The sequence below is a fragment of the Danio aesculapii genome, chromosome 8 (assembly GCF_903798145.1).
Source record: "Danio aesculapii chromosome 8, fDanAes4.1, whole genome shotgun sequence".
NCBI lineage: Eukaryota > Metazoa > Chordata > Actinopteri > Cypriniformes > Danionidae > Danio > Danio aesculapii.
Genome location: NC_079442.1, coordinates 22,770,412 through 22,794,052, shown reverse-complemented (window position 1 = coordinate 22,794,052; position 23,641 = coordinate 22,770,412). Strand labels below are relative to the sequence as shown.

Genomic DNA, 23,641 nt, shown 5'->3' with positions numbered 1-23,641 from the left:
ATAAAGAAAAATTTCAGAAATACTATATTTTATTGAGAAAAGTATTTGCACGTCTCTTCACCTAAAATGTTTTAGTACCAAGAAAAATACATTAAAATTAAGATACAAATTATACCAAATAAAATTCATTACAAAAAGCATTTTCCCCAAAAAAATACGAAGTGGTCAAAAATTGTTTCAATGTTTCCTGTTGCTATTTTGCGTTTTTCATCAAATTTTTTCTTTCTTTCAGTCTTATCAGGTAAGAATCCAAAGTAATCCAAAGTGTTGTAGCTATTAAATCATATTGACAGGAGCAGAAATGAATGGATTTAGATTCGAACTGAAGCATCAGAAAATATGAAATATGCCACCATAAAAGGCGCAAATTCTACACAGTATTGCAAATTTAGAAGTCTCCACAGACTATTAAAATAAAATGGTCTATTGTTGCACAAACGGGTGAGCATTTAGTGTGAGCATGTGCAACATTATCTATTGTGGATAGACCATTAATGACGATCCTACCGTTTACAAACTACAGTGGCACCGCCAGTATTTTGGAGCCATAGTATCACGATATAGTACCAGTAAACCGTGCAACTCTACTGCAGTGTGTATAATATTGTAAATAGCTCAGATTTTGATTCTAATTTTCTACTTTCCCCTTCAACCGAAGTATATTTTATAACACGTGGCAGTTCTGTAAGTAAATAACAGTGTATCAATATCACCAAGTGTTCATTTGACCATCATACATTGTGTTTTTTTATTAGTATTTGTTGATTTAATGCATGTACATAAATGAGTCAAAGATAAAATGTTCCATCTTTTATCGGCCTGCATCAAATAGCATTTACAAAAGTGTTTTTATATAAACAAAAACAATAAATGCAAGCAGGGGTTGGTATAGATTTACTGTACTGGACTCTAAATTTGATTCTGGTCCTTTCTTTTAGATTACACTGAATTTACATTGACTCTCAATTCTTGATTTAATGCAATTAATATGAAAAATTCATTCATTCATTTTCTTTTTGGTTTAGTCACCTTGATTAATCTGGGGTCGCCACAGCGGAATGAACCGCCAACCTTCCAGCATGTGTTATACGCAGCAGATGCTCTTCCAGCCGCAACCCATCACTGGGAAATATGAAGAATTCCTTAATGATAATACAATTATTTTTGTACTGTATTTACAAATTTAGTATAACATAAAAAAATAACAACAAATATTTAATACAAATCATGAGGATTTTAAAAATGGTTATTAGTCATTGATTCACAATAAGTGAACAAGTAAAGAGAGAAATTAAAAGACAAAGAGCTATATATAAAACTATTTTAATTTCAGATACACATCAAAACTTGACTATTTAAACTGCATACAATGAATACTCGCTATAGGGAAAATAGAATACGAATAAAAAATATGCCTTTCACAACTTTTGAGAATCAACATCAACCACATTTTATAAAATTAAAAAAATGCAAGCGTGTTTTACTTCAATGTTTTGGACAGACACTGGTCTTCAATAAATAAATAAAGCATTTGATAAGCTTTTAAATATACCAAGTAAAAAAAAAAACCTTTTAAATTCATATTTTTAATAGAAAGCTAATATTATATTTGTGCATATACATTAGATTAGTCAGTTCTGAAGCCAAATTTGGAGCTTATCTAACAAGAATAACTTCGATAGCAGTCCAAAAACTAGTACACCCAAATTTATATGTTATAGAAAAATATTAAATCCAAATTTTAAGAAGAGAAAAATCAAGAGAAGCACAAAAAAAAAAAATTGAAATTTTGTAGGTTGTATTTTTTTTTTATATAATATTTTGCTTGAAGTTAATTGTATTATCTTTCAATTTCTAAATATGTTTGATGACTAAATATTACTTTAATAAATATATCTGTTTAATAAATCAGTTTAAATGCACCAAAATTCATTGCCGAAATTGTTAAAAATATTCATTTTCCAAATAAGGGTGTACTCAGTTATGCTGAGCACTGTGAACAGGCTGTACTATTGTTTAATACTTAATTCATCACTGGACGTTTTGCCATTATTTTCATCAATGAGGTCATCTACTGACATCTTTAATATATTGTTATTGTTTGCATTGCTGTTTTTTTATTATTTAACACAATGACATTGACACAATGGCGACAGGTCATTTTCATCCACAACATGTTGGTTATTACATCTAGATCTTTAACCAGGTAAATGTAACAGTTTTCTCTGATCACCCCTATACTACAATCTGATCATCCTCTTTCAGTGAAGCTAGTCAGCCAATGGCCACTAGATGCCAGTAAAACACAAATTCATCATTATTATTTATTTATTATTCCTGTACCTCTGCTTTTAGGAACGTACAGTTCTATGCTTTTTTTTTTTTTTTACAGTCGTGGTAGTCTGGGACCAATGCATTTTTAGGTTAGGAAAACATATCTTACATTATACGTTATGGGACACACCAATTTGCCTTTTGAAGAGCATGTAAACGTGTATTAATTAAAGTGTTTCAAAGAAGTATAAAACAATATCACAATATGTAGTCTATATGTAGCCTATGCAAATTTTGTGTGAGGATTAAGATGATGGGGGATAAAAATATTATTAGCTCAGGACTGTTATTTGGAATTTTGTAGCTAAACATAAAGATTTAAACAAAGTAAAATATTCAATAATCTGAAGGATTTTCCTGGCTCTCGTTATAATTAAAAAATTATAGCTAGCTGTAATGAAATCACTGCACAGCAAAGTTTAAGCTTTATAATTGAACCACTTTGTTTAAAAACAGAAACCTCAATATGTTTCAATTTGGTCAATTTGTCATTATAAAAAGGAAACATATGTAATACCCTGATTACATGATATATATGTTAATTAAAATATGACATCATGTAGAGACATTTGGGGACTAACTACATTTCATGTTTGGCATTTCCAAAAATGTTTCGGTATTCAGTAAAAAATCCCCAACATGATAAGAAATAGCTGGCTAGATAGATAGCTTTGTCTATTAAAACAACAATGGAGGACATATTGTTTCTTCATTATGTTACATCGCCACCTACTGGACTGGCATAAATAACGCAGACTTTTGAGTTGTTTCTGTGTAAGTGGGAATCAATGAAATAAACTGATAAATAAATTAAATAAATAACTTGATAGTGTTTTTTTGTGTTTGAAATTTGTTTGTTTTTTTATTTATTTAATTGTTATGTACCTGAACCTTTATTTTCATTCATCATAAAACAGCCAGTGGTGGAAAGAGTACTGAAAAATCACACTTAAGTTAAAGTACCTTTACTTGCTGAAAAATGTAGTACAAGCAGAGTAAAAGTATCTGTTGTAAATATTACTCAAAGTATGAGTAAAAACTAGACCTTTTAAAAGTATTCAAGAGTAGTGAGTATTACACTGTAAAAGGCTGATGCATTTACATGTAATTTGTGGGTGTGTGTAAACGTAACATTCTGTAGTAAAATAACATTTAGTTATTGTCCAACAGGCACACAACATCATAAGACATTTATATTAGGTTAGATTTAGGTTGGGATGTCAGGTGATCAAAATTCAATGTCTAGCCAGCATCTAAAGACGATCTTATTTTGATGTCCAATAACGATGTCAAATGATGTTGTTGTTTGGTTAATTTTAGGTTGTTAGAAAGTGACCAAAATACAACGTCGAGCCAACATCTTAAACCAACGTCATATTCATGTCAAATACTGACATTTATGTGTCAGGTATGGCAACCAAAATCCAACATCTGATAGACGTCATAGTGGTAACATCCACACAATGTCAAGCTGTACAGTAACATCATTAGACGTTGATTTTAGGTTGGACGTTGGACATTGACGTCAGCCTGGCGTTGGGTTCTGATGTCAGCCCGATTTTCATTTCCAAACAAAATGTAACCCCCACAACGTTGGGGTACAAGGTCAATCTGACGTAATGTTGCCATCCTGTGCCTGATGCGTGTTCAAGGCCATTTCGGTCATCATACAGTAAACATCCGTCATCTCATCAGTGACATGCATCGAAACATACTCTGGGTCAATGCGTGTAAAGATTTTGGATGTCCTCTTGAACACTTTTAATGCCTCAAACAGTTTGCTGCAATTAAAACTCACCATGCCATGTAGTTCTTTATGATTCGATTTATCTTCTATGTGCGATTTGATTGGACAGGACAGATTTTTCTAATCCCCTAACACCTGACTACATTTGTGACCTGGTAGCTCTCACCACTCCCACCCGCAGTCTTCATTCTGCATCTGGACTAACACTGTATCAGCCACCCTGTAAACTTAAGACCATGGCTGGTAGAGCTATTTTCGTACAGTGGAATGGTCTACCCATCAGCATCAGGAATGCTGTCTCTCTGGACTGTTTTAAGAAACTTCTGAAGACTCACCTTTTTACCGCTGCTTTTAATTTAGGTTGATTTATTTTTGTCAATTTAATGATTAAATTTTATTCTTCATATTTTTTGTCATATTGTGGTGTTTTTACTGTTCATTTATTGATCTGCTTTGTTACTGTTTGCATTGTAGTGGTTTGGGTCTGAGAAAAGTGCATTATAAATAAAATGTTGCCTATTATTATTATTATTATTATTATTATTATTATATGTACACATCATTTAAAAAAGACTGTATCTAACGTATTGTTTTATTAATATAGCACCAATAAAACAAAGCAGAGAAAAAAAAGAGTGACTAAACTATACTTTTACACCTTCATTATGCAGTTGTATGTACATAGTTGAATTTACACAAACCCTGTATTTCGATAAGTCAGATGTTCTTACAATACATTAGATCTCACATATTTATTATGTGAAGACATATTTTGTAACTTGCAGCAAAAAGCTGGCTATAATTCAATCAAGGAATTAATCTTCCCTGCATTTCCCCAGATTTGTTTTCCCCCCATCATTTCCTTGTAAAATAACTGACGGCATATAGTGTCTGTTTTCATGGTAAAAAAACTGAACAGTTAAACCTGATTCAATATGCAAATAAACCCTTTACAAGTGGTTCACACTGTCTATCAGTTCATCTCTCCTCATTTTTTCCTCTATCTGTCTCTCTCCTTCATCCAACCTTTCCCTCCCTCCATTCCCTCGCCAAACAGGATTGGTAGGATCACTCAAAGCAATTTTCTCAGAAGCGAGGAATGTCTGTGTGTGTGTGTGTGCATACGTTATGTGTGTGTTACACAAAAGACTTGCTGTGGCCTGTAAAGTACGCTTTCTCCCCCTTTCCAAAAAAAAAAGTGAGATAAAAAAAAAAGAAAGCATCAAACTAACGTTCTCCGAATGTGCATCATTGACACAGATGCTGCCTTGCTTGAAGAAATGCAGACTGTTGATGTGTCACAGACTGCTGACTTACCTGTCTGTCAGACCTGTGAAGGTGGGAATGTCAAGGTTTGGCTGAATGTGTTTTTGAACTGTAATCCTACGGAAGTGAGTCAGATGCATGAAGACTTAATTACTGGAATAATGCAGGGAGTGCTCCACACCACAAATAAAGGTCGAGTCTGCATCAATCAGAATCTTTTTGACTGTGAACTTTGTGTCTGAACTGTAAATAAAAATAAGCAGGGTTTGCTCGCGTCGCTCTGTAGGTTCAGACAATCAGGTCTTTTTCACTTTTATGTTTTGGTGTAAATATATAGGTTATAAGTGGAGTTTACAAAATAGAAATAAATATATCAATATTGCATGAGCAAGAGTGGTGTTGTTTATGTGGAAGCTTTTCACAACAGAAGGAAAAAATATTAGATAATTGCGACTTTTTATGTCAAAATATAGAATTTTCCGAGCGTCTCACAGCTGCAGGTTGATATCTTACAATATAACATCTTGCAAATCTGTCTTTTTAGATAGAGTTGTGGCTTTATATATTGCAGTCTTCACTTCATAAATACATTTGTTTATGTTGCAGTTCTGGGAAAAAAGTGAGAATTGAACAGTGGTGTAAAGTAACAATTTACAAATACTAAAATCACTGTAATTAAGTAGTTTTTACCCAGGAATTGTACTTCACTAAGTAGTTTTAAAAATGTGTACTTTTCCTTTTCCTTGAGCACAGTTTTAGTGCTGTATTGATTCTTTTACTATACTACTTTTCTTCAACCTACAGTCACTAATACATTTTTTTCTTGTCTATGGGGATTTGAAAAATCAGTCCTGTTATTCCTGTCCAATCAAATCGCACATAGAAAGTAAATCGCATTATACTGAACTACCTCAAGTCATGGATGATTTATAATTGCAGCAAACGATTTGGAAGCTTTAAAAATATCCACGAAGATGCCCAAAATCTTTACACTCAATGTTCCAGAGACTGTTTAGATGCATGTCACTGATGAAGATGACATGTTTACTGAATGAAGACCGAAATGGCCTTAAACACCCAGCAGACACAAAATGTCCAGATGACGTCAGATTGATGATGTTCCCCAACGTTGTGGGGACGTTGTGTTTTGTTTGGCAATGAAAATCAGGTTGACGTCAGAAGTCAATGTTAGACCGACGTCAGTGTCCAATGTCCAACCTAAATGCAACCAAATATCAACATCTAATGATGTTACAGCTTGACATTGTGTGAACGTTACCACTATGACGTCTATCAGACGTTGGATTTTGGTTGCCATACCTGACGAATAAATGTCAGTATTTGACGTCAATATGACATTGGTTGAAGATGTTTTCTCGACGTTGTATTTTGGTCACTTTCTAACACAACGTAAAATCAACCAAATATCAATGTCATTTGATGTTGTTATTATTAGACATCAAAATAACGTTGTCCTTAGACGCTGGCTAGAGACTGAATTTTGGTCACCTGACAACACAACCTAAATCTAACCTAATATTAACGTCTTATGACATTGTGCACCTTCTGGGAAATAACTAAATGCACTACAGAATGTTACGTTTACATTCTCAAATTACATGTAAATTCATCAGCTTTTTACAGTGTAATAATCACTACTCGCTACTCTGGAGTGCTTTTGAAAGGTCTACTTTTTACTCATACTATGAGTAATATTTACAACAGATACTTTAACTCTACTTGCACTATATTTTGGGGCAAGTAATAATACTGATGAAGTATGATTTTTTCAGAATTCTTTTTACCACTGGAATTGACAGATATGAAATTAAAATTGCATGAAAGACTCTTGAAAACTTAAAGTTGAAAGATATAGACTCAGAATTATGAGATACAAGCGAAAAAATTCTAAATATAAACTCTGAATTCCGAGATGTAAACTCAAAATTTTGAGGTATAAATTCAGTAATTGGTGGTTTCGTTTTTGAAGGAATTATTGTGTTTGAACAAATGAATAGATATGAAATCAAAATGACAAGAAAAACTCTTGAAAACTCAAAAAATCTGAATTGCGAGATATAAACTCTAAAATGCTAACCTATTTGAACCTAAATTTTGAGGTATAAATTCAGTATTGCAAAATATAAACTCAGAATTGTTAGATTTAAACTCTGAATTGCAGGTTAAAATTGCAAAAAAAAAAAAAAAAAAAAAAAAAATGCACGATATAGACTCTAAATTGCAAAACTGAAAATTAAAAAATCTGAATAAATTCTATGAGGAATAAATTCATTAATGGAGGATATAAACAAGATTGTTAGATTAAAACATAGAATTGTGAGGTAAAACTGTCAGAAATGCAAGACACAAAATCTGAATTCTAAGACATAATATCAGAATTGCAAGATGTAGACTTTATGTAATTATATATATTGTGAGAAATAGACAAAACATGCTACATATAAACTCTTAATTGGAGATATAAACTCAAAATGTTAGATATTACTGAATTATGAGACATGAACTCAGAATTGGAACAAACTGCTTAAATTGTAAGATATCAGCTCAATATTGTAAGAAAAAAAGAGCTTGTTGAAACTACTCATTTAAAATGAGCTGAAACAACACAATTCTTGAGATTTTGTTGGGGCAACTTAATTATTTTATGTTCAATCCACTTAAATTTGGAAATAATATTAATAATAAGTTAACTTAGTTCAATTATGTTGTCCCAACAAAAAACAATTGAGTGGAACCCAGCATTTTTCACAGTGTTTGATTCGCAGTCAAAAATTAGGAACAAAATATGCACCAGTTGGTGTTTTGTCTTGAAGGAATCATTGTGTTTGAACAAATTAAGTGAACGATTCAATGATTTAATGTCATAAAGGGAGTCCCATTCTTAATAACTTTCATAAATAGTGCCTAAAATATGCTTAAATTTGACAATTTCCTCTTCTAGAAAAATCAGGAAAAACATTTTTCTTGCTAGTGAGCCAAATGGGCTGCTCAAAAACCTGAAATGAGCCCATCAAATTTAATAACTGTGATTAAAAACCTGTAACTAAATGTGCATTTTTTCTCTCCCATTTTAATACACTTCTTTAGAGTACCACCCTAGTCCTGAATTGAATCAAACATGTACAATGACTGATGTCAGACGGGATCTGTTTCAACACATGCTTTGACACGGATAGCAGGGTGCGGCCTTTTTAAATCCTGCTTCTCCTCTGAAAACTTTTGATCCATCTTAAATGCTGATTCAAACCACAATTATTGTTGAAGGATAAAATAGTGAATTGAGAACGGCCCACGCTGACCCCCTCCCTCCTTCTTTTTTCTGGCTTGAGGAATTATAAATACACCCCACGACAAGCCACAGTATGTGTAGCCTGAGGGCCGGGGCTCCATTACACAGAGGGAAAATGACAGAATAAATGCACGTTTGGTTTTTCAGCTGCAGAAAGAGCTCGCTGATGCTACCTGTGACAAATATCAGCTTCAAAACTGATTTGGTGTTGATGTCTTATTCATGCCACGAGTGAATGATGCTTTCATCATTTTGTGAAGCACAAAAAACAAGGATTAGTTATAATTCAAAAGATGATTCATGTCACACTTCACACAACAAGATGTACAAGTCTCTGTAAAATTCTGACTAGAATGCCATGGGGTAAATAACATTTCCCAGTCACAGACTTTCACTAAATAGGCATTTTTTTTACAACTCCCTGTTGTTAAAATGTGTTTAGATAAAACCAAATTAACACTGGATGTTTATACCTGTAAGTATAATTCCAGAATTGTGGGTACATTTCAAACATTTTCAATTCATTTTCCCTGAACTGAAATGATAAACAATAAATGTATGGTTTACAGTAAACAAAATCCATTAATAATGTAAAATAATGCGTGAACATTTGATTCTGCTTCAACTTGTTATTTAACTTTTGTTATTGTTAAACTTTTTAAACTGTATAAAGAGTTGACAATAACACAGTTGACATTTTCCACCATTTTTATGTTTTAGCTCAAGATGCTATCCTCAAAGTAGATACCATGGCATATTTAAGACAGATTTTTTTTTATCTTAAATGTATCATACTGTTATATTTAAAAGGTGTCACAAAGAGAACATCACTGTTTTAAAGATTGTTATGCCTTTTTATACAACAGTTCTGTCTGGTTCTTGAATCTGATTGGCTGACAGATGTGAGGTATTTTGCAAACAGCACTTGCACAGCCTCTTCACCCTTGTGTATTACTCCGCCCTGATACAGCTACAAGCAGAGGACAGTCTACAGTTTGACAAATATTGCTGTTGTTGGGCAACATAAAGTACTTTTGAATCTTTTTTTAGTCGAGAATGTAGTTGTTTAGATTGCAACGATGCAGTTTATTTATAAGGATAGTGCCTATTTTAAAATATTTATAATTTCAGAGATTTAGTGTACATCAGCTTCCATCAGCCTGTCTGAGCAGACCAAAGAAAGTGACGGTTGACGTTCCACCACAATATGGTGACAGAGACCGCATAATAAGTTCTTAGAGGGAAAAAACTCAAGGTAAGATCTATGTAGATTGATGGCATTTCATGCCGTTCAGCCTTATAATCTTAAAATGGGAGCAAAAATAACCTGTTTTGACATCACTGTAGACATTACAATTAATGTTGTAGAAAAGTAATATCACACACATAGCAGTGCAGTATGTCACTAAGGCACTCGGCCTGCGGCCGAATATTCATTCATTTATTCATTCATTCATTTTCTTTTCAGCTTAGTCCCTTTATTAATCAGGAGTTGCCACATGGAATGAACCGCCAACTTATCCAGCATATGTTTTATGCAGCGGATGCCCTTCCAGCTGCAACGCATCACTGGGAAACACCCATACACTGTCATTCATACACATTCACTATGAACAATGCAGCTTACCCAATTTACCTTTGGACTTGTGGGGGAAACCAAAGGATCCAGAGGAAACCCACACAAACACGGGGAGAACATGCAAACTCCACACAAAAATGCCAACGGACCCAGCTGAGGCTCGAACCAGTGACCTTGCTGTGAGGCGATCGTGCTACCCACTGTGCCATCGTGATGCCCGCGGCCGAATATAATGAATATATATTACAAATAAAATTAAAATTACATGTTTCATGCAATTGCTTATTTAACTCACAATAAACACACACAAAAACAAATAATTGAAGCTTCATATACCGTATGATTCAGAAGGCAGTCGAAAATATGTATTTTAAGTTAACATTTTCAAGACAAAATGTCCTTAAAAACACATACAAACAAGAAATATCCTGATGTCATTTGTGCTATTATTCAAAATTGTTTCAGTAAAGTGCTTTGTTTGATGGACGGATACAATGGATACGAAAATAATAATTCCATGACTCTGGAGAGCTTTTCACTCTTTTTTTTAAAGATAGTGGGATAACAACTTTTAGCCATATCGAAACAGTGTGTGCATACATTTTGACAACTGGTGTTTTTGGTACACAACAATTTTGTTGTAGTTCTAGTGTTATAATTTTCCCAATTATTTCTCTGAGCTAATCAGATTTACTTGAATTATTTTTTGTTCCTCAGTTTTCTCTTGAAAAAAATTAAACGAAACAAAATACAGAGAAGATAAAAAGAATTTGTTGTGTTGTTAAAAATGTAGAAAAGTCCAAATTAGTTCACATCAAATTATTACAGAATAAGTCCAAATTTTTCAGAGCTATTGGCTATAATGTGACATCTTACTGTGATGTAAACAGTTGTCTCCTGTCAGGTTTTTCAAGTTTCTATTTTGATTTCTCCTAATGGATTGTAGGAAAGGCATCCGAGACAAAGTGCTGGATTCTAGGAAACACAAACAGTCTCCATTAAGTCGAAGAAAGCCAGTTTAAAGAAGCATTGAAAGGATTTTATTGATGGCATCTTGTAAAATATACAGTAACATTACGTTATGGGATTACTTGGAAAGAGATGTAGTTAAATTAAAGATGCCTAAATCTAAATATGAACTTGAGAACTATGTGCTTAGTGCCTAGTTTTTTTTGTTACCTTGTTAGTTTTTGTACATATGCACTTTCTGTTTGTATATGAATAGTGAAACTAAAACAATAGCACGATCACCTCACAGCAAGAAGGTCGGTGGTTCGAGCTCCGGCTGGGTCAGTTGGCATTTCTGTGTTGGCGTAGGTTTCCTCCAGGTGCTCCTGTTTCCCCCACAGTCCAAAGACATGCGGTATGGGGGAGTTAAATAAGCTAAATTGTCCGAAGTGTATGTGTGCGAATGAGAGTGTATGGATGTTTTCTAGTTATGGGTTGCAGCTGGAAGGGCATCCGCTGTGTGAAACATATGCTGGAAAAGTTGGCAGTTCATTCCACTGTGGTGACCCCTGATTAATAACGAGACTAAGCAGAAATGAAAATGAATGAATGAAAAATAAAATAAAAAGTTTAAACACCAGAGCTGGTGGAGGATTACAACCTTTGCAATTATATGTGTACTATTATAGTATACAATGCATTTAATATTTTTATTTGATTTCTAAAATATGTCCACATAGTTTTAATAATTTTGATTTAAATTCTATTTATTTTTATTGTATTATTTGATTGTGTTTTATGATATATTTATTTGAGCTATTGAACAATGAACAGCTGTATTTGTATAGCCATTAACTATAAGATAAATTAACATAGTTGCAAATATATAGCTTGCTGCAACTAAATTAAATGTGACCAAAATGTATTTGTATAATGTTTGTTGCCAATTTACTCAACTTTGAAAATCAAAAAATAAATACAGGCAAAACTAAATGAATATCTCCGGCTCCTGGCAATACACTTTGAAGGGGATCAATCAGTATGTGCAAAACAATTTACTTCTGCTTATCTGGAATGCTGCAATTTTCTATATAAAAACTAAATATACATCATGATATGACAGAAGCATGAGCTTCAGACTGTCAAGAACATGCTCAAGACACCTTCTGTTTTTTAGGCTGTGGATTGAAGGCAATAATGTTCTATATAAAGTTCAGTTCTTTGCTCATTCTGCTTCAGAAGACTTCAGTGTATCCTCAGAAGCCATGGGCATTCATTTTGTTTTGCCTCTATATGTTTTGACTCTCTATATGCTGGCAATCATTGACTTCCATTTCACCAAGGACCTCTGTTTCAGCTAAAACTCTTCTTTAATGTTCTACTAAAGTACAAAGTCACCTTCCTCTCCCGCAGGAGAGTAAATTAACAAACGGAATATCCCATTAATGCATTAAAGGGACAGTTTACCCAAAAATGAAATGTACCCACTATTTACTTATCTTTAAGTGGTTAAAAACATTTATTCATTTGTTTATTATGTTGAACACGCATACACACAAAAAGATATTTTGAAGAAAGCTGAAAACCAATGGCTTCCATAGGAAAAACAAATACTGTGGAAGTCGATGGTTACAGGTTTTCAGCTTTTTTCAAAACATCTTCTTTTGTGTTCAACAGAAGAAAGAAAGTCAAACAGGTTTGGAACAAGTGAAGGGTGAGTAAATGATGACAGAATTTTCTTCCTCTTTTACAAACATTCACTATTAAGTCCTTATTGTAAAGTCTTACCTAAAGCACCTACTATTTGCACCTAAATGTATAAAGTAACATATATTATCAATCTTGCCGGTTAGATTTGACATGGATCTGCTCTGCAAAAGAGAATGATGTCATGTATAGCAGCCTTTCATGTAAGTTAAAGCTGCCTTGAGGTGTCCACATTCCAGCAGGACATCATGTTACCGCGACACCTCCACATCTGAGTCACTTTATTCTCTGAGAAACACTAGACTCTGCCCTGCATGAGGCCGGTCAAGCCTGCAACACACTAGAGAAGGCAGGGCTTTTGGCAACAGCAAGAACTTCTTTGAACTCCGCTCAATGGCTTTTACTCTATACCTTTGTGCCAGCAAATCTTCATTCAAACCTGTTCCTCAGCTTCTTGAACCCGATCTTGTGATTGACAGGTTTTGCATCTGATCTAACTGGCAGTTGATGTTTTATTATTTTTTGTATCAGCATGCATGGATGTTGTTTTCCAACTCTTTCCAATTTATCATAAACAATGTGAGGTCAAGTCTATTTGCGATTTAGCTGCTGGCGAGGTAGGCTCATGTGGAAATACTGGAAAATGCACTACTTGAATCTGGCTTCTGAAATGATGACACAAGTGCTTTTTATAATAGGCTAATTTTACCCTCCCATAACGATCATTTACATAAACATACAACATCTTGCTCTATTGATTTGGGCTGGAGAAGAAAAAACTGCTGTGTGACATTTGCATGTGAGTGTTTGGAAACCTAAGAGAACTTGTTTTCAGTACCAACAATCTTTTAAACAATAGTATAATAACTGATTTCTTTTGTATTTGCCATGATGACAGTACATAGTATTTTACTAGAGATTTTGCAAGATACTAGTATTCAGCTTAAAGTGCTATTTAAATATTGAACTAGGTTAATTAGGTTAACGACACTGAAAAAAATGATATCTGCAAAACTGTTGCAAACAATTTATATGCGTTGAATTTAAACAAACAAATTAAATTTAGTAATGTTCAACTTAATTTATTTGTTTAAATTCAGCCCAAATAAATTATTTACACATAACAATGTAAATCTGAGGAATCATCTTTCAATATTTTTTTCATCTATAGGTGAGATCACTGGTAAATAGTGGTTTGTGGACAAATAAAAAAATAATCTTAAGGGTGCTAAGAGTATTGACTTTAAAAAATATTTTTAAAAATGCAAAAACTGCTTTATTCCAGCCCAACAAAATGACATAAGTCTTTCTCTAGAAGAAAAACATATTATAGGAAATACAGTGGAAATTCACAAGTTTTACAGGAGGGCTAATGATTTTGCATAAAGAAATGCAAATAAAACCATTATTCTCCATTCACTCGCTCAGCAGGTTGTTTCAAGGTGACTGATCTCAGGCAAAAAACAATATCATATTAATATTCTGAACTCTTAAATTCTTAGGATTAAATTAAGACTGTTTTGAGATCCCATTGATTAAATTCTGAAAAGTGGCTAAGCAAGTTTTTGCAAAGTGTTTGATGAAAGACAAATAGAGTTAGTGATGTTTTTGAGTCATTTGTTCACAAATGCAATACAAATAAGGTTTTGTGAAATGGGTTAACTATTTTAAATAACCTTTCTCTATTTTACTATACTCTAAAATTGTATTTATTTCTTTAATGGCAAAGATGGATTTTCATTAGTTAGTTCTCATATACGGTGCTCAGCATAATTGAGTACACCTCATTTAAAAAAGGAATATTTTATCCATTACTTAGTGAATATAGGCTGTGAATTTTGGTGCATTTAAACAAATCAGATTTATTAAACAGATATATTTATTCAAATAATATTTTAGTCATCAAAAATATTTAGAAATTGAAAGATAATACAATTAAATTCAAGCAAAATATTTGCTAAAAGCTACAACCTACAAAATTTCAACTAAATTAATATTTTTTTTTTGCTTTTCTTTTTCCTCTTTTTTAAATTTGTATTTAATATTTTTCTATAACATATAAATTTGAATGAACTAGTTTTTGGGACTGTTATCGAAGTTATTTTTGTTAGATAAGCTCCAGATTTGGCTTCAGTACTGACTAATCTAATTTACAGTATATGCACAAATATAATATTGTATAGCTTACTATTAAAAATATGAATTAAAAACAGAGATTTGTAAGGGGTGTATTTATGCTGAGCACTGTATGCATATCTTTCCTCTACTAATCATATTAATTCTCAGACCATTTGTGCTGCTTGTGTGTGTGTGGAAACTGCTAAATTTCCTTCAGGATTTTTAAAAGTGTACATAACATTTCCAATCCCAGTACATAAGCGAGCACACATTAAATCACAAATAAAACACACATAGAAAATGTGAATACAGCAAGTATCCACTTATCCCATTTTCTATCAGTGTTTAAAAATAAAGAGCACAATTTCTGTGATCACAAAAACAGTACAACATGTTCATTTAAAAAAAGTATTTATTACAAATATGTACAGTAGTATAAAAAGCTTGAAATTTACACAGGCATTGAAATGAACAGCAATAGCCCATACAGTGATGCCAAACAGTAACCCACCTCTTTTTTTTCCTCAAGCATTGTTTTTAAATGTAAAAACATGAAACTTTCTGACCAAGTAATGTTTTTCTCAGTGCTCCTTTTAGTTTAAACAATTCATGTACAGTGTCTCATATAAATACACGCGTATTATCAGAAGAAAGCTTGAATGAAATGTTACTAGCAATAATCAGTGCAATCACAGTCAACAAAAACCCCATAAAACCAATGACAAAGCTTCTCCAACAATGCTTAGCTACCATGAAATGAGCCGAAAACAGTCAGACATTGAATATCTCCCTTTTAACCCTTTAACATCCACTTTTTCTGGTTAAATTGTGCTCCTGACACCGCTCTAAGTGAATTTAGAGTTTTAATGATAGCTACCCAGGCAGTTATGATGCCTTTTAAAGGGTTAAATATAATTTAACCTGCTTCTCGACTGTTGACTATCAAACGACCTGCCTTTGGCTTTATACAGCAGAAACTCATGGCCTACACAAGCATCTCCAGTCCATTTTGTGTGATATTTACATCGAATTTCCTTCTCCTGTCTTCATTTATCAGACCAGAAGTTTGGTGTGGTCGTGGATGGACTGCTCGAATCTTTGCGAGCCCTTTTGGGGCTGTAGCCTGGTGAATGGATGAAGGTTGGACTGCTTGGTGGAGATGAAGATGATGAAGAAGAGGATGAATGACAGGATGAAGATGACGCTTTGAGCTGGAGCCATTTATCGCCCAGCGCCTTGGCGAAGTGGTCATCTACAGACACGCTGATGGACGTGGCTCTGTGGTAGTTAATGCCGAGGCTCCTCTGGAAATGCTCTTCAACGTGGTCATAACTGTGTTGGCTTACAGCTGTGGAGATACAATCAGATGAAGGTGTGTATGAAATATTCGTTCTGATGAGCAGACATCTGCATGGGCTTGTTGAAGGACGAGCGCCAGGATTATGCGCATCTTTGTACTTACCAGTTGACTGATTGCAGCAGTCTTGCTTTGTTGACCTTGATGCAGAAGAGACGCAAGTGATGACAGATGGCCGCATCTGAAAGAGACAAGAGAAGGTAAGATTATTTTTGTAGACACATTTTATTATGTCAATCCCCTTTTTTCTGCTTGTGACTATTGCGTTTCGAATTATAGGCTGCACTTTCTGTTTGGGAAAATCTCACTTGTCAACCTCTGGATATTCACCTATATATGCGCATTTGCACACTGTTAAACCCAAGTCGACTTTATCAAATAAATGAGTGTAGTTAACACAAAATTGACTGAAAGTTAATTCGACTCATTTGAAAAGAGTTTTGTACTCAGTGTTGAAGGTAATGAGTTAATTTAAATGCCTCATTACTTCAATTTAAATGGAGTAAGTTTACAGTACTCATAGATTAGGTTTTTAACTCAAATGGTTTGTAGCGATCGGTTTCCTTAAATGGTTTGAGTTGCCTTAACCTATTGGGTTTTGAAGTACTCAGTTGGTTTGAGTTCTCTTCATTTATTGGGTTTTACTGTGCTCAAATTGCTTCGTTTACTCAAATGGATTAAGTTCACAATACTCATTAGGATTAGTTTTCAACTTAAATGGTCTGTTGCAATCGGATTCCTCAAACGATTTTCAACTTATTGGGTTTTACAATGTATTGAATTTGTATGGAATCTACTGGTGCAAATACTTAATTTAGCTTTTGATGTGAAACCAGTAATTAAAACAGCATTTTAAATAAATTTGTTGTAACTTAAGTTGACTTAACCAAATTTTTATAAACTTTGTTTATTTATGTAATAATTTTAAGACATGTTTGCTAATATTTACTAATTTACTATATTTTACTATAATTTTTTTTACAGTTTAAGGTTGTGCTACAAATAATCCACATACACAGTAAAATAATAATAGGGGCTTAGGGATTTGAGCTTCATTTTTGTTTCATCATGAAAATAATGTTGTGCTTGATACTTTAATGTGACATAAGTATGTTCCTCCACATTAGTTTCTTTGCATTTCCTACAGTACAGTAATAGTGGTCACAATTTTAAATAGGGTCTCATTAGTTAATTTTAGCTAATGTATTTACTAACATGAACTAATAATGAACAATACACTGTAAGATCCAAAAAGTTAAGACAACTCAAACCGTTTGAGGAAACCGATTGCAACAAACCATTTAAGTTGAAAACTAATCATAATGAGTGATGAACTCCATTTGAGTAAACAAAGCCATTTGAGCACAGTAAACCCCAATAAATGAAGAGAACTCAAATCAATTGAGTACCGTAAAACCCAATGAGTTAAGTTACTGTGAACTTACTCCATTTAAGTTGAAGTAATGAGGTATTTAATTAACTTGTTACCTTCAACAAGAGTACAAAACTCTTTTCATATGAGTAGAATTAGCTTTTAGTCAATTTTGAGTTAACTACACTCAATTTTTCATTTCACTCATTTTATTTGATAAACTTGACTGTTGGGTTTTACATTGTGCTTTTACCACATTTATTAATCATCATTCAACATTTACTAAAATCCAAAGTTGTGATTGTTAACATTATTTAATGCACTGTAAGTTAACATGAACAATGAATGACTATATTTTCATTAACTAACATTAACAAAGAAGAATAAATACTGTAATAAATGCATTGTTCATTATGTTTTCATGTTAGTAAATACATAAACTAGCATTAACTTATGTAACCTTATTGTAAAGTTTTCCAGCAATATCCAATATACGTTTTCAATGGATAAACTCATTTCGAGTTTTGGGGGTCATTCAGGATCTGCTATTGGAAATTTTTTTAGGTTGTAATACAGGTTTTAATACGGTATAATTGTTTAATATATTGTCCTAAAACAATTTAACAACACCTCATCTTGTCCTAGGACAATTTTGAAAAACATTTTTGATTCACTTCGAATGTCGACTACTGCAGGTTACCTTCTAATATTGGATGGATGAACTATAATGAGAATAATGACACCTTTTTGTAACCAGTTTTTAAAATACTTCACTGGATGTTTACAGTTTAACTGATTTACTCTCATAATTCACACATAGCATGATGGGGCATAGAAAAAAATATTGCTTAAAGGAGCTTTTGGCATGGCAAATTATTAAAACGGCTGGGTAGCTGGGGGTTTAAGACGATTTCTCCATCAACCCTGATGCCACTATCAGGTCAACAACAGCACTGGTGTGGTGTGTTGAGACTTGTTGACAACATTCCTCCACCCATTGCTCACATTTTCTCCCTGAATCCGGCTGGATTGCATATCTGAGGCAGGCAGAGGCCTGTCCGCAGTCTAAAGAGCCACTCTCTCAGGAACACAGAAGTGTTGTGTCTGAGATGGAGAGTCAGGATGAACAGGCTGATGTGGCCTCGGGACAGATTCTCAGCAGTGGACGGTTTAATACAGCAAACATGTCATTCAGCACGTATTGATGAAGAAGGGGATGAGAGGACACAAATTGGTCTTTTATTATGGATTAGTATGTAGCTTTGAACACTGCTTGGTAATATTCAAGGACTTTGGTACAATATTATTACTATTAATATTATTTGTAATGATGTTAATTAATAATTTTTAAATAAATTAAAATACATATGCATATACAATACTAAATATATCAATGGTATAATTCCAACAGACGATAGTGACTTTGAAGATACTGATAAAATCTATCACACTTTTCAATATGTTTTTGTTAGTATTGAAATATTAAAATATTAATCATAAATGGGTGCTGTTCAATAGTTTTAGGACAACTTTGAGGAAAGGTGATGATCCACTTCAATTGTTGACTACTGTATATAATATCATAATATAACAATAAGAATAGTGATAATCACCTGTATTTGTGTTGTGGCTTTGTTTTGGCTCTCTGTTTTCTCTGGTTCTGGCCGTGGTTTCTTGATCAGGGCCAGAGGCTCGTCCATGACCGGGCTGGAGAACACTGGGCTGGGGATCAGGTGAGTGGGGCTTGCTGCCGGGCTCCATGTGGACGTGGGGCTTTCAGGAATACTGAACCCAGACGACCTGCGGGCACTGTTGGCCACACACTTACTGAGGGCCCTTTCTCTTCTGAAACACAAAGTTCAAGAATGAATGACCAAACTAACCTTTATTATATTGAGCATTACATGTCACAGTTTCTGGGTCTATACACTGTATCAAATGTTGAAAGCCAATACAAAATGGTACTAATATACGCAGTGTTCCGTAACACTATTGAAAATCATGATCGTCATGTTTATATCCTTGTCTAATATCTTAATGTCAGACATGAAGTTATAAATAGTAATTATTAGTGAGTGGGAAGCAGCAAGTCCAGAGACTGAGTGAACGGCCTGATTTTGTAAATGATTGTCTTTAATGTGTGATATGACTAAACTGTGGTCATAAACGGTTATTGAAATTAAGTTTTCTTAATTCAAATGAGTAGAGGCTTGGACTTGGAAATAGTTTTTCATATGTCAAAGCTTAATAAGTATAGAAGGTTATTTATTTAAGTATCCACAAAGGGAACCCACCATCTTCAGAAAAGTTCAGATATTTTCTTTATAGATTATCTGTGTACGGTGCATATTAAACACCAGCGGAGCTGCTTTGCTATCACCACTAACCAGAAAAAAATTATTTTATTCTTGCTCTTCTCTAAGCGCCACCTACTGGCAGATAGCGAATTTGCACTTTTATTCAGCCTGTCTACGGTATATTTTAATGTAGCGTATTTTCCCAAAGCTAAAGTGAAATCATTATCTTTCTGCTTTGTTTTGAAATTATACAATCTAATTTGATTGCAAAAAATATTTTAAAATAAATCAGAAATAAGTAGCCTATTCGAATCAGTCAACTCACTAGTATAAAAAAGTAATCTAAAATCTAAAAAAATAAAATAATAGCGGTGCATCACTACTTCACTGCAGCTTATCTGTGGTGGACGGTACACAGGTCATTAATTTACCTCTCCTCAAGCGTCCGTCCTCTGTCTGAACTGTGTTTGCGCTTCATGGGGTGTGCGGGGCGCATGCGCACTCTGTCGCTAGTCATGTGTCGGAATCTGTCTTCGCTTCTCAGATTGGGCTGTCCTGTAAAAAGATGAGCGTGTGACTTCAGTTATGATGAATGGCATCGCTTCAGGGTGCTCACACGGTCACTGCCAGTCACCGACTCGCTTGCTTGTGAAAAGGTGTGGCAAACAAGTAAACAACTAACTCTTAATCCTTGGAATTGCATCACTGCGTGTGTATCTTAATTGTGGGAAAAAACGTTGTCGGGCCACCGTTAAATGTAAACTCCGTTAAGTGGCAGAGCGAGCCCGACCGGCTCTGTGAGTATTACTGGAGAACTACCCAGCTGATTCACCGCTAACGGTAAATGTCATTCACATTTGGAAAACATACGAGCCAAAAAAAAACGACGACATCAGTGAAAAAACAAATGATGATATCGCTGGCTTGTTGTTCACACTGCGTTGAGGGGCAAAACAGGCTTTGTAGGTTAAAGCATGTGGTTCACAGCATGTTTACCCAACATAACGATAGTAACAGACTAATCCAAACTGAAATACACTTCGGCATTCACATGCTAATATTGTCAACAGTGTCATGCAAAGGTTGCCATTATTGTCACAGTGTATGTCACATGTTGAGACTGAAAATACCTATTAAGAGCTCAACTTTTAGTCTCTAAATTATGTGTTATGCTGGATTTGATTCTTTTTAATATTTAATGATAAATAATAAAACATCTTTATACTATTTTGCAGATTATTTACAAAGTGCAAACTTTTAAGCTACTTTATGCACCCTGACTAATCCATTGTTTATTACTTCACAACATTACCCATACATAGCTAGTACAATATTATAGCAAAAACAATGCTTTTAGGATAATATTTAACATATATTTATATATTGTGTAATGTTTATAATGACATGTTAATTCTTAAATGAAAATTGATTTTTTAAATATAAAAAATATTAAACGTTTTATAAATTTATTTATATTTAAATATAAAACAGCACATATTATTTATATATCTGTATTTTTATATTTTTATTTTTATATTTTATTACTATTTTTTTATTATTTAAAAAATTGTGTTTACAATATTAACATTTTGCCAAATAATTTCACTAAAATGTTACAAATCTTGGTTTTGAAGTATTTGCAATAACCATTTTGCACCAGGCTGATTATTAACCATGTATAAAACATTTGCAAAATTCTGGCAATGTTAAGACAAAATTGTCACAAATATTAAATTAAATAAATACTTAAATAATAATTACAAAAAATGTAAAAAAATATGTATTTATTCATAAAATTTTAAGGTCTCATTTTAAACCCAGTTTAAGTTGCTGAGTTTGAAACATTTATGAAACATGCATGTGCAATTTGACATCCTGAAATTAATTTTAAATGAGTAATTAATAAATGAAGCATGGTAAAAATGCTTATTATTTGTCAACATTTTAATGACTTATTTTTTTACTAGTTATAAAATACTAGTTATAAAATACTAGTTTTGCTAGTTATAAAATGATTTTTACTAGTTATAAAATACAGTTGTTTAAGTATAAAACATATAAAATGGTTATAGATATGACTCATTATCTGCTCTCAAGATATTTTCTAGCATCCTTAGAGGATTTCCTAACAACAATTTACATCAGAATAAAGTTCGAGATTTGTGCAACTTTCAGTAACTCAGTAATGAGTCATTCATTACCATTAGCATTGTCAGATTTTACACTTGAACGTTTGCTACACACCACTCTTAACTTTCTAAAGAAGTGCTCAGATAAGACCCATAGTCTGTGAATATCAAATCAAGCACATATATTAGACCAGTCGGGACCTGTATTGATTTGATAGCTGATTAGCATCTTGAGGTATTCCAGCCTGAATGAAGTGAAGCGGTAGGCGCTATTGGACTTCAAGCGGATAACGTTCACGAAATGCTCAAATGGCTCGGATGATGAGGGGGCATTGTTGGCACAGCCTTCATACACACTCACAGATCTGCAGAGCGCTGGACTGTGACAAGGCAGCTTGACTCTGCATGACAGTGGATGGGGGATTGAGTGTAAACCACACCTTAAACCTTGACTGATGACTGATTTTTAGTGCCTCGGGGAGGGATATTTTTCTAGGGGAGATTAAAGGCCAAAAAAAAAAACGAAAAGAAAACCCACATCCTTTTCATTATCTCTTGTTATATCTTTCATTTGCAGTCTAAAAACACACATCAAGTCTTCTTCAAATCTCAACTGACATTTAAAATATGAAAATATTTGAATACTTTCAAAATTAATTTATGTAGATGTTACACTTTAAAATGCTGCATTGTTTTAACTCAAATTTGAGACAAATTTGGTTAAAAGTTTAATTAAAAATTTAACACAACAATTTGACTTTCTCATATTTGACCCAAAGTTGGGTTAAAACAACCCAGCATTTTTAGAGTGCGCTATTTAAGCTGCATAAATAATAAGTCATGGATAACATGATTGCCACAATACATTTTCTTCTATTGCACTGTGCATTAATCTAATAATACCGAAATAATAATAATAATAATTAAACAATTATTACTGATAGCATGCACACACACTGTACTTAAACTGACATTAGGTAACAAAAAAAGTGATAATTACCCTCTAAAATGTACACTTTGAAGCCACTGCTCATCCTGGTTATGTAGTGGAAATTAGTGACCGCCATTCCTGAATCTTCAGCGCACAATTCTCCTAAAACTGAGTTGAGTTGTGAATTGTTCCTCGCTCAGCGTTTGAATTGTCACTGAGCTCCACTGCTCTGTGCTTTCCATCAACATGCCTCTGCAGCTTCTTATTGGCTGGCTGAAGGCCAAGCCCCTCCCTCTGCTTTTGTTTGCATGAGGCGACCTTCCAACACAGGTGCCTTATGGGAGGGGACAAACCAAAAGCTGTGAATTGCCTGTTGTCCATTAACCCCCTTACCCCAATATATAAAAACAAATGACATGTGAAATTGATTTGCATATAAAATTAGCAAAATGAAAATGCATGTAATATTAGTTTATTAATTTTTGATCAAACACAAACTAATCCTAAGTGGGATGAGATTTCATAAATATGTAGAGAAATGTGTAT

General features: G+C 33.5%; 1 protein-coding gene across 1 annotated transcript; it reads right to left on the bottom strand.

Annotated features, from left to right (window-relative positions):
- Positions 1 to 15,403: 15,403 nt before the first annotated feature.
- On the bottom strand, positions 15,404 to 23,320 carry vgll4l (vestigial like 4 like). The gene is made up of 5 exons (XM_056463430.1): positions 23,165 to 23,320; positions 20,467 to 20,590; positions 19,352 to 19,583; positions 16,472 to 16,547; positions 15,404 to 16,357 (listed from the first exon to the last, which is right to left on the bottom strand). The coding sequence occupies exons 1-5, from the start codon at positions 23,229 to 23,231 to the stop codon at positions 16,056 to 16,058; spliced, it is 801 nt and encodes a 266-aa protein (XP_056319405.1). The 5' UTR covers positions 23,232 to 23,320; the 3' UTR covers positions 15,404 to 16,055.
- Between the last annotated feature and the right edge of the window lie 321 nt (positions 23,321 to 23,641).